We start from the raw sequence: 18,694 nt of genomic DNA on the forward strand, positions 1-18,694 counted from the left end.
CCTGGAGCCACCAAGCTACCACGGGGATTACACCAGAGATATCTCATGAGAGTGACCAAGAAGAGAATGATGCCTGGGGAGAGGCAACTGCCAGATCCCATGGCCAGGCAGACTCCCTGGAGTGGGTAGGAGAGGCGGCAGCTGGCAAGGAGCAACTGAGACCCAGGTGGCTGATGAGCATCAGCTGGAAAGAATGGAATGAGAGATTCTCCGAAGTGACCCTCACCTGGGGAGGAAAAGGAACCAACCAAAGAGAATTGCATGTGGAGCTTGAAGAGGAACTGCGGCCCAGCGATTCAGATATGATTGCACGCTGATCAAGCAAGCCATGGAAGCATTGAAAGAAGCTGTAGACAACCTTTGGGCCTGTAAAGTCCTGGCCTGCATATCCTTGCAAGGCCATTCTAGCACCAAGAGATGGAGTGATAGCGACAAGTGCTGCAGGAGAGCTGCCAAGAGCCCAAGTCCAGGCCCCACATAGCAACCAGTGTCTGCCAAAAGCTGCTGTAGCCTCACCACGAGTGTGGGCCAGCCAGCCCAGATAGTGTTCTGACTAGGGTTCACAAAATCACAAACAGACTCCTTTCCTGACAAAACCCCTCTTTATTAGGGTAATGTAAATTCCTATCATTCACATCCAGCAAAGCCCCAGCAGACAGTCTTTCAAGGGTGAATTACAACCACAGACCTTATCAGGTTTGGAGAGTTGCCAGGCCGATAGCTTCCAAGTGCAGTGCTGTACAAGAAAATATTTGGCAAGAAGTCTCTGAGAGTCACGAACAAAAAACACTAATTAAATGAACTAATTGTCTCCTGCAAACACCACTCCCCTTTCGCTTCTCTTTATTTCCTATGGGAGGGGCCATTCACTGTCCACCTGTGCCTTTACTCCTGAGTCGACCCTTGTTCCTTAACTGGCAGCTCTGTGCATGCACACATTGGGAACAGGCTCCAGCTGTTCTTCTGCCCCACTGATCTCTGACTCTGAAGGCAGCTGATAACTGTCAGACGGCTGTGGCCCCATCTCTGCCTCCAACGCAGGGCACTCATCAGAGCCTTCCCCAACCTCCTCACTGTCTGAGTCTGCCGCCAGCTCTACTGGCTGCTGGCAGGCCACAACAGACAGGATGCCGAACCCCATCTCTGGAAGTGAAATTCAGCAGAGACCCAGGGAACCTGAGATTTTTCATCACCTACATCTGGTTTTACATGCAACAATACAAAGCTGACATAGTAACTGAAGAAGCCAAAATGAGGGTGGTGATGCTGGCACTAGAGGACGCCGCAGTGAATTGGATGGTTACCCTCCACAAAGATGATGCTCTGGAGCTGTACAACTTTTAATTGCTTTATGATGGTGCTCTGCAGGACATTCGAAGACCATTAAGCAATCACAAAGCTTGAACCCAAATCAAAACCAACAGCCAAGACTGCCCAGATAACCCTACCCCTTACAAACTTGTTAAAAATGAAAGGGGAGGGGAAGCCTAAATCCATTTTAAATGGTCTATGAAGTGTGAGGCTGTATTTGAGACATTAAAGTGACTGTTTGTCACTGAACCGGTGCTTCAGTACCCTGACCCAAATGCCCCTTTCATAATGCAAGTAGATGCTAGCAATGTAGCCATGGGACTGTATTACTACAAAAAGACAGAGAGCTTTACAACCCTGTGCATACACCTCAAAGAAACTCATGGAAATGGAGCAGCAATGGGAAAGATGGGAAAAGGAAACTTACATGGTATGATGGGCACTCCTGACTTGGAGACACTTCCTAAAGGGAAGCAAAGTCTCTTTTGAGGTCTGGACAAACCATAGAGGCCCTAAAAACCTCTAGGAAACTCCCCCAAACAGGTCTTCTAGGTACAGTTCTTTAATCTGTTCAATTTCGCCTTACGCTATATCCTAGGGGGCTGTAATTTTGGGGGAGATACTTTATCTAGAATGCCATAATATGACAATGTCCAGAAAAAATGCCGGGACTCCTACAGCCTTTGGCAAAACACCAGGCTCCTTGGAAATTTCCTTCCAAATCTCTATGATTTCCAAAATTCATTGTTGAGTTTTCTGAAAGCTCAGAAAAGTTTTTTGGGTTATGACAGACCTGTTTTCCAAACAGGTGCACTTCATACCCTGCTCAAAGATCTCCACAGCCCGCACTCTTGCTAAGCTCTTCGTACAACACATCTACAGGCTACATGAGGTGCCAGAGTACATAATCTCAGACCAGGGAATTCAACTCATCTCACAATTTTGGCAAGAATTTTTTAAATTATTAGGTATCAAGCTGGTACTCAGAAGTTCCCATCATCCACAGACTAATGGAGCTTGTGAATGGACTAACAGGGTTCTAGAACAATATTTAAGATGTTTTATTAATTACTAGCAGGACAACTGGTCGGTCCTCCTCCCATTTGCAGAAGTAAAATAACTTCCTGCATAGTAGCACTGGTTTTGCCCTTTTTAAAGTGGCTATGGGACAAGAATTTGTGGCCATGCCAGAGCTGCCCCATAACACATCCCAGACCACCTCATTGGCTGTAAATGGCAAAAAAAAACACTGTGCCCCAAATATGTTGGCATAACAACCACCCTGTCACAGTATAGCTTATACTTCCTAAAGACCATCTGGTATTTCATTGTAGCTTGTGGAAGCTGGCACTAATTTCTCCCTTGCTGGGAGCCCCTCCAATCTCCACCCTGATTAAAGGAGAACAGCATATTGAACTTAGACATTCTCTTCAATATCTCTAATGTCTTTAATGACTCCTGCAAGTACAAAAAATGTCCAATACCTAGTAGCTTGGAAACATCTTCCCCCTTCTGAAACGGAATGCATGTGTGCATGGCATGTACGCTCTATCAAACTACAGAGATTCCATAACTAAACAACGAGACATCCTCTAATCACTCTCTCTCTCTAGGACTAATGCCCCTGTGAAGGCATGTCAGGCTTTGCTTGTGTTGCTGCCTGCCATAACCCAGAGAGGGAGGGGGAGATGTGGGGGATAAGAGGGCCTGTTGGAAAAAGAGGAAAGAGGGGGAGACTAGTGAGAAGGAATACTCTACCCGACTCTGTAGTCTCTTCCCCAAACCCCAAAAACTTTAACCTTAGACTGTCTACTATTGACCTCACCCCTTTCCTAAGAGGTCTGTAGGGGGCGTGCATAAGCGCACCATCGTGCCTACCATCCCTGTCCTATTGTTTCTCTTATTCTTTTATTTTTCTTATATGTACCCATTTCATGTATTCACAACTATGTATACACTTATACTTATTATCTTGTAAACAATTGGCAAATCAAATAAATAAATAAATAAATAAAATAAATAAATAGAACAAGAAGCAGAGGTGTGAACCAATGTCATCTGGACACTTCAAGGGTTTTTGGGCACCCAGGACCTGGGAATGGAATGTTAATTGTTTCTTGAAGTGTCCTGTTCTCAAAACATCCAACTACCATCCTAGTGGACATTGATGAACTAGTCAAAAGGTTAAAGGTTTGGAAATGTAGCAATTTGTGCAGATTTTCTTCTTTCTTGCTTTCACTGCATCCAGTTGTCTCTAGTAAAAGATCCTTTGACACCTTCAGATGGAGTCAAGCATTTTTCTTTCCTAGAGAGCCTGTTGGGACAGGACTGACAGGCTAAATTATAGAAATACTTTTTAAACCAAATTTGTCCCCATGTCTAATACTCAGATTAAATTTATTATAGTTTTTCAGAGCCTCTGAAAAAGATTATGTGTAAAGATTGGGTTTTGAAATAATATGACTGTATTTATATTTCACTAAAACTGTACAAAAGAAAAAAATAATATTGTGATTCTCTGCAGACTTTAACAGTAATATATACTTCTTTAAAGGGGTTACAAAGGTGGATTATGGAGACATTTCTTCACGACTTGGACTAAGACAGAAGCTTCAGTGCAAACCTTTTTCCTGGTATTTAGAGACTGTTTATCCTGATTCCCAAATACCACGACACTATTTCTCTTTGGGAGAGGTAACAGTTTTATGTACAATTCCATATAGTGCAGACCTGATCATTTTATTGTCTGTAGGCCACATCTGCCCCGCAAGCTGTCCTAATCAATTTGTCAGTATCTATGGCAGGCAGGGCATTGACAGTGGCAGGGCAGTCGGGCAACAGCCTCCACAACAGTCTGTTTCTCATGTGACCTCTTGAAAAAATTAATGCCCATACCTGATATAGCATGTAGAAAAATAAATGTCATTACTAAACACCTATGCTTTTTCATGTGGAAACCTATAACATTTGATACAGTGGGATTAAGACAGAGTTTTTCCTTGGTGTGAAAATCTATCTTTAATAGGGGAATATAGGATTATATAATCATTTTTATACTAGTTTTGACGTAAGCTTTCTTTATATTAAATTTTATTGTAAGATAAAAATACAAAAGAAAGTGTCATAGAACAGAGAAAAAGAACAAAGCACTTCTTTCCAAGCATTAAAGGTGTCAAAGTTACATCGTGCCACTGATAGATATTTTGTCATAACAAACCATTTTTAAATACAAATAACTATAAATTATAAACAAAAATAGAAAATGTATTCTCAAATTTAATTTCATTTAATGCAGTTTGAAAAATTAATATTTGTAATATAATTTAACATACAATTTAAAACATAACATTAATAAAAACAGATAAAAAACATTTAAAAGACTAACTAAATACAAATAGAAAATGAGATCAATATTTTTATTTAAAAATAAAAAGCCTGAGCAATAGTGAGTATAATTATATTTTTGCTGACATACATATACTGTATGTTATTGAATCAAAAGACTTTGTAATTTATCAGAAAGCTAGCCTCTGAAGAAACTATGTTGCCCTATTTCAAGGAAAAAACAAAAAACTCTAATATAAGGCTGTTAAACTCGCGGCCCGTGGCCCAGATGTGTCACATGTTGGCTATACCCACGCCCAGTTTAGCGAAAGGAAAAGTCACAATACGTCACATTACGAAGTGAGTTGACACCTCTGTTCTAATAGAATCTAATTTCAGTTTGTGGAAAGTTTACAGCATACCCAAATTTGTGAACAAAATATTGGTATTACGTGTCTCAGATTATATAAACTTTAAGATCAAAACCAAGATAAATAGTAGAAAACAAACACATTTCAAATCTTAGCAATGTGATAGTTATATTTGTGCTATCTCTGTGTTGTTATACTCGCCCCCTTCCTGCCTGTATGTGCACTGACTTACGGAGCTAAAATTTACAGAGAAAGCAAAAAGGATAATCACTGAGAGAATATGAGCCCAATGACTACATGACTTTGTTATTAAGTAGTTAAAGAGAGAGGATGTGTAAATTGTCCTTCTTTACACTTTTAAGGCTAATGTGCAAGTTAGTTAATATGTATCTGGTGTGTGTGTGTGTGTGCGTGCGCACGTGTCTGTGTGTTCTGTCTGTCTATCTATCTATCTATCTATCTATCTATCTATCTATCTATCTATCTATCTATCTATCTATCTATCTATCTATCTATCTCATCTACCTACCTACCTACCTACCTACCTACCTACCTACCTACCTATCATCTATCTGATTTTTTGACCTTTCTTTAGATAAGAAATGCGGAAACAAATCAGTGTCTAGATAACATGGCACGAAAAGAAAATGAAAAAGTTGGAATTTTTAATTGCCATGGAATGGGTGGTAATCAGGTAATAATAACATTTTTTGTTTTCATTATATTTTGAGCAGTAAATAATTTAACAGATATATTTAAAATCTCTATTCTTATAATTAATCAATAATGGAGCATATTGAAGAATCATAATTCCATTTTATGGACAATCAGCATCAAATCAGCTTTAAGTTAGTCACTAGTATGAATTTTCATAGGAGTGGTGGATAGATTAAAGATTCTATCACAAATTAATTCAAATTGTTTCTAGAGTTAATTTGGCAACATTGTTGCCTCCTCTTGGAGCCCTGAGTGATTTATGGAATATGGAAACACTGGGCATTTAGCCAATATTTTTGTGGCACTTCCAGCAAGATAACCCATGTAAGCCTGCATCTCGTGTGAAACAATTTTTTGTATTTTAAATGCCCCCAAATACTATTGCATCATTAATATTTAAATTAATGTATTTGCCAGGGGAAATTTACCATATCAAATAAGTAAATGCAGTTCAGATTTCAGCCATATGAATCCCAATTAATAGCCGCCATTTTCTAGTATTTCTAGTAGCAATTGTCATCTCTCATGTCAGTACAGACACTGCTAAAAAAATTCCCACTTTACATAATTTGTTAATGTTATGTACTATTTTTGTTTAGAGTGAGTAAACATAATGTAATACATTACAATAGCACAATTGTGCTAATAGAATTACAGTTTTTAATATAATAGAAGAAAAAGTAAATCTAGAAAAATGGGAAGTTTGAAAAATAAATGCCATTGTTTAGGAAACCTTTTAAGTGGAAAAAGGGAGATTCATTTGGCTGGTGTTTTCCAAATATTTCATTAGGAGGAGGTTTTATACTCAGATTTTATAATGAAGTATCACTGTTGTAATCAAATGTGGTTTTCTGTCAAGGTTTTCTCATACACAGCTAACAAGGAGATCCGAACAGATGATTTGTGTTTAGATGTCTCCAAACTTAATGGTCCAGTCACAATGCTCAAATGCCATCACTTAAAAGGCAATCAGCTTTGGGAGTATGATCCAGTGGTACGTCTCTTTATGAATCCAAACTCTTTTGAGAAAATATCTGGTTATAAATAGAAAATAGAAAGAAAACATTGTTTTGAAAGACATTCTGTCAATTTATTTCATAGCGTCACATGATATCCATTTACAGCCTTCCTTGTTTGCTTCCCACAAAGTCAATGAGGAAGTAGAACACAAGTCACTCTTGTAAGATATTCTCCCTCCTGTCGCTTTTTCTCCCGGAGAGCCCCCAGATTGTAGGGCAAGTATAGGATCCAGGCAGGTGGCTGTTTATCCACCCACATTTGTACCAAGCCCATTAGCATCCATTCCCCACCTGCGCTCTGGGCTATAGCACTTCCTTATTGATACATGTCAGGCTATAGGATCTGCAGTCCTGCCTCTCTACCAGGCCCAACCACCATGCTCACCCAAACTCACTTGCATGCCAGCCTGCTTGCAAGAGATTTAAAGAGGAGCTTGTCATGACTGAGATTTGCAACTTCATCTCAGGTTTCCCATTGACTTTGCTTGTTGGATAACCAGCAGGAAAACATAAATCATGGTCATATAAGGTCCTTGCTTAATAGTCAACAATCTCATTTTCAATCTCATTTACAGAATATGAAACATAGAATCATGGAAGGAATCTTAGGAACCTATGCTCAAGGCAAGAGATCTTAGCCCAGTCAAATGGTCATCCAATTTTTTTTTTAAAGTTTTTATTGGTTTTTAAAAACAAACATAAACAAATAAAACATAAAAACATCAAGCCATCTTCCATATGTATACATACAGTGTGCCGGTTGGTTTACAAATTGTTTTGTGCTTCCATTTCATAGTCTTCAATTACAATTACATTGCATATAATCTCGTATTTTCAATCAAAAATTAAATACCTTAGTATCATTATTAATCAATCATTTGACTATACTTTTATTCATTCATATTTTACAAGATAATCATAATTTACTTAGTTTGTTTTATAACAGTTCATATTATCCCAAATCTATCCTAAAATCATTTTGTAGATATAATAAAAAATACAGCTTTATATATTCATTATTTTCTAAAAGTCTACATATTTCATTACTGCATTTTATTGTCTAACCATTGATAGAATAGATCCCAAATTTTATAAAATAGTTTATCCTCTTGTTCTCTAATTTCAAATGTCAATCTACTCATTTCAGCACATTCCAATATTTTCTTAAAGATTTCCTCCTGTGATGGTGTTTTCTCATTTTTCCAGTTTTTGGCAAATACAATCCTAGCCGCTGTTAATACATTTACAATCAGATATTTCAAGTCTTTACTATATATTTCAGGTAAAATTCCCAATAAAAATATCTCTGGTTTCAAGTCTATATGTTTTTTTGTCATTTTTTCCAACCACATGTGGATTTTAGTCCAATATTTTTAGCATCCGCTAAGCCCACCATATATGGTAATATGAGCCAGGTGTCTGATGACATTTCCAACATTTTTCGGATTTATTCTTGAACATTCTTGCTATTCTTGTCGGGGAAATGCCACCTGTAAAACATCTTATACAAATTTTCTTTATATGCTATTGACATTGTCATTTTATAATTTTGAGACCACAATTTTTGCCATTTCTATAAATCAATTCCATATCCAAAATTCTTCCCCAAGCAATCATAGTTTCTTTAACTTGTTCTTCTTCTAATTTAATTTCTAATAAATATCCATACAATTTTTTTAATCACCTTTTCATCAGTACCTGTCAAAATCTTATCTAAATCAGTCAATTTATCATAGAAACCTTCCATTTTAGAATCTCTATCATACCTTGAATGTATTTGCATATGAAAACCAATTCATCTTTATACCTTGTTCCTCTAGCTTTTGTATAGATTTGAGTTCACCCTTTTCATTCAATATTTCACCATATCTAACTGTTTGTTCCTTTTGGTATATTATAGGATAAGAAAATGCTTCAATAGTCGATAGCCAGACTGGAATTTTCAAATAACATTGTCTTTTAATCTTCTCCCAGTTTAACCACAGAGACTCCCGTATATAATGTCTTCTAAAATACCCCTGTGTTTTAGTTCCTTTATACCATAAAAAAGCATGCCACCCCAACAACAAATCATGTCCTTCTAATGTCAACAATCTAGTATTTCTTAGTGTTATCCATTCCTTAACCCACATCAGATTTGTAGCTTGATAATACAACTCCCAATTAGGCAAACCAAATCCTCCTCTAATTCTAGCATCTTGCAAAAGTTTTAACTTTATTCTCGCTTTCTTACCTTGCCATATATATTTCAACACAATTTTATTTAAATCTTCAAAGTAATCTTTTCCAAGCCTAATTGGAATTGTTCGAAACAAATGTAATATTCTGGGTAATATATTCATCTTGATTGTTGAAATTCTCCCTATTAGTGACAGTTGTAAATTTTCCCATTTCGCCAGATCTAGCACTATCTGCTGTTTAAGTTTGATATAATTATTCTCTTTTAGTGTACTACATCTTGCTGTCAAATATATCCCCAAGTACTTGATCTTATTCGTGATCTGAATTTTCAATAGGTCTGCCAGTTCTTCCTTTTGTCTTAATAGCATATTCTTTGTCAAGATCTTTGTCTTATCTTTATTTATTTTCAAACCAGCCACCTTTCCATATGTCTATTTTTTCTATCAATTTTGGTGCTGTTTCTAGAGGGTCTTCTAAGATGAAAACCAGATCATCTGCAAATGCTTGCAGCTTAAACTCTTCCTTTTTGATTTTCATTCCTTTTATATTCTTTTCATCTCTAATATTTCTGTTTAGCACTTCCAAACTTAACACAAACAACAAAGGTGATAGTGGGCACCCTTGTCTTGTTCCTTTTCTTATATTGATAGTCTGTAAGTTCTCCCTCTATCATTACCTTTGCGTTTGCTTATAGTATATAGCTTCTATTGCTTGAATAAATTTTCTAGCAAAGCCCATCTGTTCCAACAGTAATAACATGAATCGCCAATTCACATTATCAAACGCCTTCTGTGCATCTAGAAATATCAGAGCCATTTGTTTTTCAGGATGTGCCTCGTAGTATTCCAAGGTGTCCAAAATTACTCTCATATTATCTTTAATTTGTCTCTTTGGCAGAAATCCATTTTGATCAGGATGAATAAAATTATTTAGATATTTTTTAAGTCTTTCTGCCAATATTGAAGCAAAGATTTTATAATCTGCATTTAGTAGAGAAATAGGTCTGTAGTTCTTAATTTGTAATGGATCGGCCTCCTCTTTTGGAATAAGTGTAATATAGGCTTCTGACCATGATTTAGGTATCTTCTTCTTTAACATAACTTCATTCATAACTTCTAGCAATGGAAGATTCAACGATTCTTGTAATGTTTTGTAAAATTCTGCCGGAAGTCCATCTGGGCCTGGTGCCTTTCCATTATTTTGCTTCTTGAGTGCTTCAGTTAACTCCATCATCATTATATTGCTTTCTAACATTGTTTCAATCTCTTTAGGTATCTGAGGTAAATTAGCATTCTGTAAGTACTGTTTAACTCTTTCCTCATCAATATTCTCTTGCATATATAGTTTCCCATAGAAGTCTCGAATGATTTCCTTCTTCTCTTTACTACCATAGCAAACTTGGCCTTGGTCATCTGTTAATTGCAATATTTTCCTTGATTCTTTCTCCTTTCTCAATTTGTATGCTAACCATCTACCTGGTTTGTTTGCATCTTCAAAGTAGTTCTGTTTAGCACCTCTAATTTTCTGTGTTAATTCTTCTTTTTCTATTTGACCCATTTTATGTTTAACTATATCCATTTTTAGCTTGATGTTCTTTTTCTGTGGCATTTTCTGTAGCTCTTTTTCAAGTCTTTTATACTCATCCTCTAAGGCCTTAGAGGCTAATCTTTTCATAGTATTTCTTTTCCTTGTATAATCTATTATCAAGCCTCTAACATATGCCTTCATTGTATCCCATACATTCTGAATTGATGTATCTTCTTTTTTGTTTTCTCTAAAGAAAAAAGCCAATTCTTTCTCCATCCACTGTGTGAAGTCTTTTTCCTTTAAAATAGTATTATTTAACGTCCATCTAGATCTTCTTTTTTGTCCTTTCCATTTAATTGTCATTGGATTGTGATCTGCCCAAGTACTTGTTTCAATATTTATTTCTTGAATATTAGTTATTAATTCTGTTGACATCCATATCATATCTATTCTGGACCATGATAAGTGTCTATTTGAATAGAAGGTGTATTGTTTAGTTTTAGCATTTCTTTCTCTCCATGTATCTTTTAAGTTTATTTCATCTACCATTTTAAAAAAAGATTTAGGGAGAGTCTTTCTGTTTTGCTTTGTTGTTTTCTGTGCTGTATAGTCCAATTTATTGTCTACAATTCCATTTAAGTCTCCCATCATAACTATGTTAGTGTAGTCCAGTTCAATTATATTCATATGTAATTTTTTGTAGAATTCTTGTTTGTCATTCGGAGCATAGGTTGCAATCAGGAGTGTTTTCGTATTATTGTCCATTATTTCCACCATTAGTATTCTTCCGTCATCATCGGTATAAATCAATTTTGCTGGGATGGTCTCTTTAATATATAAAACCACTCCTCTTTTCTTACGTTGTGTCAAGGAAGTAAATATTTTCTCTAGTTTTGGCTGTATCAGCAATTGTTCATATTGTTTTTTAATATGTACTTCTTGTAGACAAATTATATCAAATTTTAATTTCTCTAATTTATGAAAGGTTTTCCTTCTTTTAACGGCTGAGTTAAGTCCATTTATATTAATTGTAATCAGTTTTTTCTCTTCTATGGTTATATTTTGTAGTTAGGAATAGCAGCTCTCGTAGATCTTAGTTCACGTTGTTCTTTGGCTTCCACCTTTCCACCTACTGCACCTTCTTTTTCAATCGCCATTTGGCAGTCCTCTTGGAATTCAATTAGTGAAATTTCTTTTTCTGCCTCTTCCTCTTTCCCTCCAAAAAATTCTGTATAAAATAATTCCGCTTTCTCAATTGAGTCAATTCTATGTCTCTGTTCTTGCCATGTGAATATTAAACCTTCTGGAATCAGCCATCTATAATTCACCTCTTTTTTAAGTAGCATTTTAGTCAGGAATCGGTATTCTCTTCTCTTCTCATCTCTCTCACTCTTCTGGGCATTTGTTTCAAGACCACAATCTCCTTGTCTTTATATTTCAATGTTTTCTCTTTTGCCACTTGCAATATTTGCGTTTTAATGGCTTTCTTTGTAAATCTAATGTGAACTTCTCTTGGTAAGCTATTTCTCATCGCATATCTTGTGAAAACTCGATAAACCTCATCTATTCCATCCATCATCTTCTCTTGAGTTATTTCCAAAGCTTCAGCCAGTATTTCTATCATTATCTCAGCTAAGTTTTGTCCTTTTTCTTCCTCTATGTTTTGGGATCTAAGATAGAATTCTGATCTATCCATCTCCCATCTAAACATGCCACTTTTATCTTGTTCAACCACCGTTAATCTATTATCAATATCTCCAATCTTCTTGTCTCTTTGTTTATCTTCTTCAATTTTTTGGAATCTCTCATCATACTTCAACATCATTTGTTGGATGTTCTCCACTTTTTCATCGGTTTTCCCTGTTCTTTGTTCAATGTTCTCTGTTCTTTGTTCAATGTTCTCTATTCTCTTTTCAATATTTTCTGATCTTGCTTGAATATTTTGAATTCCTTGCATAATCAACTGCAGAGTCACTTTTTCTTGTTCTTTTTCTTGCTTTAACACTGTCTATATTGAACGTTGTCCTCCAGATGGTGGAGAGGAAGAAGTAGAAGTTGAAGAACCAGGAGCTGTAAATTTCCTACTCATTTTAAGCAATTCAAAATCTTCAGGTTCTTCTAAACCTTAATCCAATTGTGAAATAACCAATTGTAGTCCGAAATAAAAATAGTAGAAAAAAGAAGCCAAATAGTAATGATAAAAAAAAGGGAGGACAAAATTTCTTCAAATTCTTGTATACCTTAATCCAATCAGTAGTTAGATGAAGATAAAGGCTTGAAAAAAAAAAGAAAGAAAAGGAAAAATTCTTCAGGTTCTTCAACACCTTAATCCAATTGAGAGGTCTCAAATAGAAAAGAGTGCATAAAAATAAACCAGAAAGGTAAATGAAAAACAAAAATACCAGGACAGGAGAAAAAAAGGCTATTCCCTTAAAAAAAAAGGAAACATTAATACTAAAGGTTTCCCTTTAAAATAAAAAGCAAGCATAGAGATTGGACTTCCAAAGGAAAAAAAGAAAAACAAAGACAAGCTCCAACAAAGCCAAGGATCCAAATAGCTATTGCAAAAAAAAAAAAAAAAAAAAGATAAAATGAAATAAAATAAAGCTGGTGAGGAGGGATAGCACAACTTAGAAAAAGTAAAAAGAGCACACTGCACTTTGTTTAATTATCCAAGGCTCTTATTATAATTCTCTTCCCCAAAAACTTATCACCTTTTTTTCCCTTAAGTTTCAACACCAGACTCCAGCTGTTGATAGAAACCCAGAAGAGCACCTGCAATAATACTCTCCCATGCTCTTCCCTCTATCTTATCAAATAACAATGTCCTTGAAAAAAAAGTCTCAGTTCTTTCTTTCTCAGCTTTGTCTGGTCACAGGAGAAGTAGAATATTTCCAAGCCTCTAGTTGGCAGTGTTACAAAGTTTCTTTGCTTTCACTTTCCCTCTCCTTTTCCAAGCAAAATATAATAAGAATTAATAAAAAAGAAAGAAAAATATATTTTAAAAAAGAAATAACTAAAAGGGAGTCTCTAGCCTAAAATGTTACAAAGTCAAAAAGGAGGAAAAAAAATAGATGGAAAAGAAAAAACCAGTCCAGTTTCACAATATAAGATCATGTATAGAAAATCCAGCAATGAGAAGAAAAAAAACATTACTTTGACATTCCTGTTTAAAATCGCCGCTTAATCACTTCTGTCAAAACTTTTACAGATTCTTTCTTTTCCTTAGGTTGTCCTTTCAGATCTTAGAATAAAGAAAAAGTTCTCACCAAACCGGCACACTCTCTCTTTCTGTTCTCTTCCGTTTCGGAGCTGTCCCATCTTCAGCAGCTTTAATGGCTGCCTCTTTGCCGCTGGCAAGAAGAGTTTCTCCTGGATCTACCAGGGACTTTGCGGTATCCCCGACAGGATGCGCTCTTCACTTTCACCATCTCTTCGGGACGGTTTAGATCCATTTGGACCGTCCAGGAGCAAAGATATTGGCAGCAATCTCAGACCTCCAAGATTGCATGCCGTATCGTCGCGATGCCAGCTCCGCCCTCCCCATCCAATCTTTTCTTGAAAACCTCCAGTGATAGAGCACCCACAATACCAGGAAGAAAACTGTTCCATTTGTTAAGTACTCTCACTGCCAGGAAATTTCTCCTTAGTTCCAGGTATGATCTCTGAACAACCTTCCAAATGTAGCTTTTTGTCCTGCCCTCAGATGCTTTGCAGAATAAGTCAACCCCCCTTTGTCTCTGTGATTTTCCCTTGTCACCTCTCTTCCTTTTCTTCAGTGGCCTAGACATATTTAGTTTCCTTAACCATTCATCATATGATTTAATCTCCAGATCTCTTATCATCTTTGTTGCTCTTCTATGCACTTTTTCTAGGGCCTCAGAATCTTTTTTGTATTATGGTGACAAAATTGTATGCACCTATTCCAAGTATGACATCATTAGTGCACATACTAGCACTTCTCATGATCTTGATGCTATCCTTCTGTTGATGCAGCCTAAAAATGCACTGGCTTTTCTGGCAGCAGTAGCACTTGCTGGTTCATACTTAAGTGGTAGTCCACTAGATTCCTCTCACAATTGAAACTATTGAGCCAGGTACAACCTATTCTATATACATGTATTTCTTTTTTCTTGCCTTACTTTTCACCGCTGAACTGCAGCTTGAATAGGACCCAATACTCAATTCTTTCAAGTTCCTTCTGAATCTTGAATTATCTTCCAAAGTCTTAGCAATTCCCCCACAGCTTGTTGTTGTCCTCATCTAGATCATTTATGAAGCTATTGAAGAACATTGGACCCAAGGCAAAACCTCTTTCTATGTAGCTGTAGTTCTGCTGAGAGCTACATGCCGGGTGCAGTTGTAGTCAATTATGAATGCATCTGGTGGTGGTACTGTCTATTTTTCATTGTTCTGCCAAATGCCTTAACTGAAGTTCAAATGTACTATAATCACAGCACTTTCTTTGTTTGCTAATTTAGTCACTATCAAAGAAGTGACCCCAAAATCTTGCCATATTCTTCCATTAGTGGACTTAATGAGTTAATGGGATCTAAGAGGATTGTCCTATGTTATAGAAGTAAAAATCTTATATGCAGCAAACTCAGTGAACACTACCTGACCAATCCAGGAGACTACCAGCAACATTTAAATTTTTGTTCCAGCAACATTAGTACCTCTCATTCATTTACTCATTCAAATGTTACATATCAAAGACCCTTCCTATCCCTGGCTAGGTGATACCAAATGGTATTACAGCCCTTGTACTATTCTTTTTTCAGACGAATCCTAAGAGAGTGGAAAGTAAGATTTCAAACTTTGATTTCTTCTAGCTCTCTTTTACAAACAATGCTGAATTATATCAGCTTGATTGCTGACTTACCCAACACTACCCAACATTACCAAACATTTGTTATATCTATGGAGATTCTCAGTCATCCAGGTCATAGATGTCTCAAAGGTGTTTTTTCAAAAGGAAAGCGACTGTTTTTTCTTTGAGGAAGAAGAACAAAATGTTTTGCTTATCATCCAAGAAGCTTCATCAGTTTTGATGATTGGGGGGGATAGGTAATGGCAATTGAGACTGAATGGTGGGGGATGAAAGCATAGTTCCGACCAGATGGGGGTGGGGGGGGGGGAAAGGAAGGATTGTATTTCTTTGCAGTCATCTGGTCATTAACACTGCCTGAGAGCTCCAGAGGACACTTGGGAGTTTATAATTTGTTATGTTCATTCATCAATATCTGATATCGAATCTCTCTCTCTTCCCTCCTCCTCTTCTTTTGTTCTCCAAACATGCAATAAAGAAATTAATCCTGTTGCACATGAACAGTAACCAGTGCCTGGATAAAGCCACTGAAGAAGACAGTCAGGTGCCCAGTATCAAGGACTGTAATGGTAGCCGTTCACAACAATGGCTTCTTCGTAATGTCACCCTTCTAGAAATATTTTGAAGGGTTTCTAAGACAAGGATTGACTGGACTACCTCAGCGAGTGCATTTGCTATATTATGTACCAAGCAAAGGCTGCAAGTTGTTTGATCACTGGAGCAATCAGTTCTAAAGTTCTGAGACCAGCCATCCTGGTGTTGAAACATGGAGCTAACTAAAGGAGTACTTGTAATGCTTTATGCACTAATGTTTACAAGAAATCATTTTGTAGAACACATGGGCAGTGGAAATGTAATCGAGGAAATATGCTCTCTGGAGAACAGCACAGCTTAATTTGCTTGTATATTAGCAACCTCCCAAAATGCTGTTAGAAATATTGCTAAGATGTTTGTGCAAAATTCAATATTTACCCAAAGGTCATATAAAAATATAAATGGACAGATTAAAAATAAAAGAGCAAAATCATTGATACAAAAATGTATAAAATAGGATGTAGCAAAGAAAATCAGAATTGTTAAAACTTATAATTCCAAATATCAAATGGATATAATTATTTTGATTTCAGTGGAAAAAAGGTGATCGAACAAAATAGCAACTTTTTGTTCAATTGCGTGCGTTCAATTATTATTTTTTACAGTAAAGGCCTTGAACTTGTTTTAAGAAAAACCAAAATTCAGCATAAGTAAAATTAGTTCTCTAAATGTTGGATTAAATTTAAATTAAATTTAATTTAACTTTTGATTTTGTCTTGTAGTTTTTCAAAACCTGTTGCTCCTTTTTTCCAATTATCTCAAAAATGTTTTTACTTGTTTGTGTTTGACTTGCTACTTAAGTTAAAAGTATGTCAGCTATCTTTGATCAGAATTTATTTGTGTGTTTTAAGTTTCTTAACTGATTATGTTTTATGACCAAATCTCCTAATACTGCATTATAATTTCTTTACAGCAATAAGTATTTCATTCCTCAATTCCATTCACCATAGCCTGCAGAAATTAACTTATTCAGGTAATAAATAGCTGGCATCTGATGTTTCCTTAAAGCATATTTCCATTCAATATTACGATATCACTCATATTTTTGAAATGTAATGTTCTACTTTTTTAAAATAAAATCAAGGGAAATTATTAAATAATTCTCTTTATTAAAAGTGTTAAACTGTAAAAGTGATGTACCCCCTCCTCCAATTCTGAAACTGGCTGAAAATCATATCACACTAAATCTTACTGTCCCCATAGTATATCATTCCAGCTTATCTACCTGCACTGCTGACCATGTAGCTATAACACATAACATTCTAAGGGGTGTGATTTTTTTAATTTTGTGATGTTCCCAATTCCAATCCTATACTTCATTATCTATCTCTTATAAAGCCTCCTCTAGTTGGGCATGCATAATATTATGGTTACCCTATCACAATATTCTGGTTATCCCATCATTTTCTTGGCATTTTCTTGGCCAATTGAATTCTTTTTTTAAATCTTGGAAATTGTGAACTGGCCAACTGTTTAATAATTAGTAGGTGGCAACAAAGAATTAATGATTTCATATTTCTGGTTTGCCATCTGGTGTTCATTTGGATATGTGCAACCAATATGTAGCTGAGAACTGGAATTTGAGAAAGGGAGTTTATCTTTGGGGATAAGCATGGGAATTGAAAATCACCATAGAACATAATGTGAGAAGAAATGAACCAGAACTTTCATGGAACACTCAAGCAGGACTACTAAAAGGTAATTCTCAAACCCACAGGCTATGATTCTTTCAGTTACTTTTTTACATACATTAAGTGAGGCATCAGCCAGTCAATTTGTATGAGTTTGCCCATAGAAAGGTAAAATATTTGTCAGTGTTTCCACAATCCTCCATTTCTTCCCCCAAATCATATAGAAAAATAACAATGGTATAATTTCCCAATTTGGCTATAAGATAAATAAATATAAATAAATGTTGCCCAGGTACAACCCAAAATGATGAAAATATTGCATGTCATTGGTATACATATAGATTGTTCTACTATGATTGCTTAACTTGTTCAATCTAAGCTGCGCCTTTAGAAGTCAGATTTTAAATCTGGTATATTTTCATAGCTGTGAGCCCTGTTTAGATTGTAGACACACATACTGCCTGACCTTGTTTTTTCTCTTCCAATTTCAATTTTTGGCAGACATATATATTGTTATATACATAAGTGCAAAGAGCTGATCTACAAGTATGTCACAAGCCTAAAGGATCCACAAGAAAGCACTAAAGAACTAGAAATATAAATACATTAGCATCATACTCTTGTTGGAATAAATAATATTGTGCAATGCATAAAAAGAAATAGAAAGCAAAATAAATGAAAAGCAAGAGATAAAAGAAAAAATTGTTTACCACACTGTTAACTATTCCTTTCTATTTTTACAACCATCTTTGCTTCCACCAAATCTACAGGTAGTCCTTGACATACAGCCAGTTGTTTAGCAACTGATTGAAGATACAGCCGACTACCCAAAAGTTACATGACTCAGTTCTGACAGCTGATTCCTGTCACATGGCCACATTTTAGGCACTCGGCAACTAGGATGCTTTTGCCAAAAACCAACTTACAGTAAAAATACTCCATAACAATGGATTCACTTAATGATCATGGTGATTTGCTTAATGACCTCCACAAAACAGGTTATAAAATCAGGTCAGTCATGTGGATTACAACTATTATGACTTACAACTATAATGGACAGGCATCATTATAATCATAAGTAGAGAATTACCTATTACACAGATTCATATACTGCCTTTGTTCCTTAAACACCTCTGTCTTTTGAGAATCTCATCAACTGCATCCAACCAGAACATTCTCAGTTTTCCTCTT

At 35.9% G+C, this 18,694-nt stretch overlaps 1 protein-coding gene across 5 annotated transcripts in view; it reads left to right on the forward strand.

Moving 5' to 3' along the window:
• GALNT1 (polypeptide N-acetylgalactosaminyltransferase 1) overlaps positions 1 to 16,969 on the forward strand; it is an 86,697-nt gene extending 69,728 nt beyond the window's left edge. For all 5 annotated transcript variants that reach the window (XM_087948094.1, XM_087948095.1, XM_026678290.2 and 2 more), the window contains 4 exons: positions 3,866 to 4,005; positions 5,602 to 5,700; positions 6,583 to 6,717; positions 15,757 to 16,969. In XM_087948094.1, coding sequence (XP_087804220.1) covers positions 3,866 to 4,005; positions 5,602 to 5,700; positions 6,583 to 6,717; positions 15,757 to 15,903 — 521 coding nt within the window. In that variant the 3' untranslated portion in view covers positions 15,904 to 16,969. The remainder of the gene's footprint in view (positions 1 to 3,865; positions 4,006 to 5,601; positions 5,701 to 6,582; positions 6,718 to 15,756) is intronic.
• The last annotated feature ends 1,725 nt before the right edge of the window (positions 16,970 to 18,694 follow it).

Source organism: Notechis scutatus, chromosome Z (assembly GCF_049901735.1).
Source record: "Notechis scutatus isolate UNSWTSFEM ecotype Mainland chromosome Z, rNotScu1.2, whole genome shotgun sequence".
NCBI classification, from domain to species: domain Eukaryota; kingdom Metazoa; phylum Chordata; class Lepidosauria; order Squamata; family Elapidae; genus Notechis; species Notechis scutatus.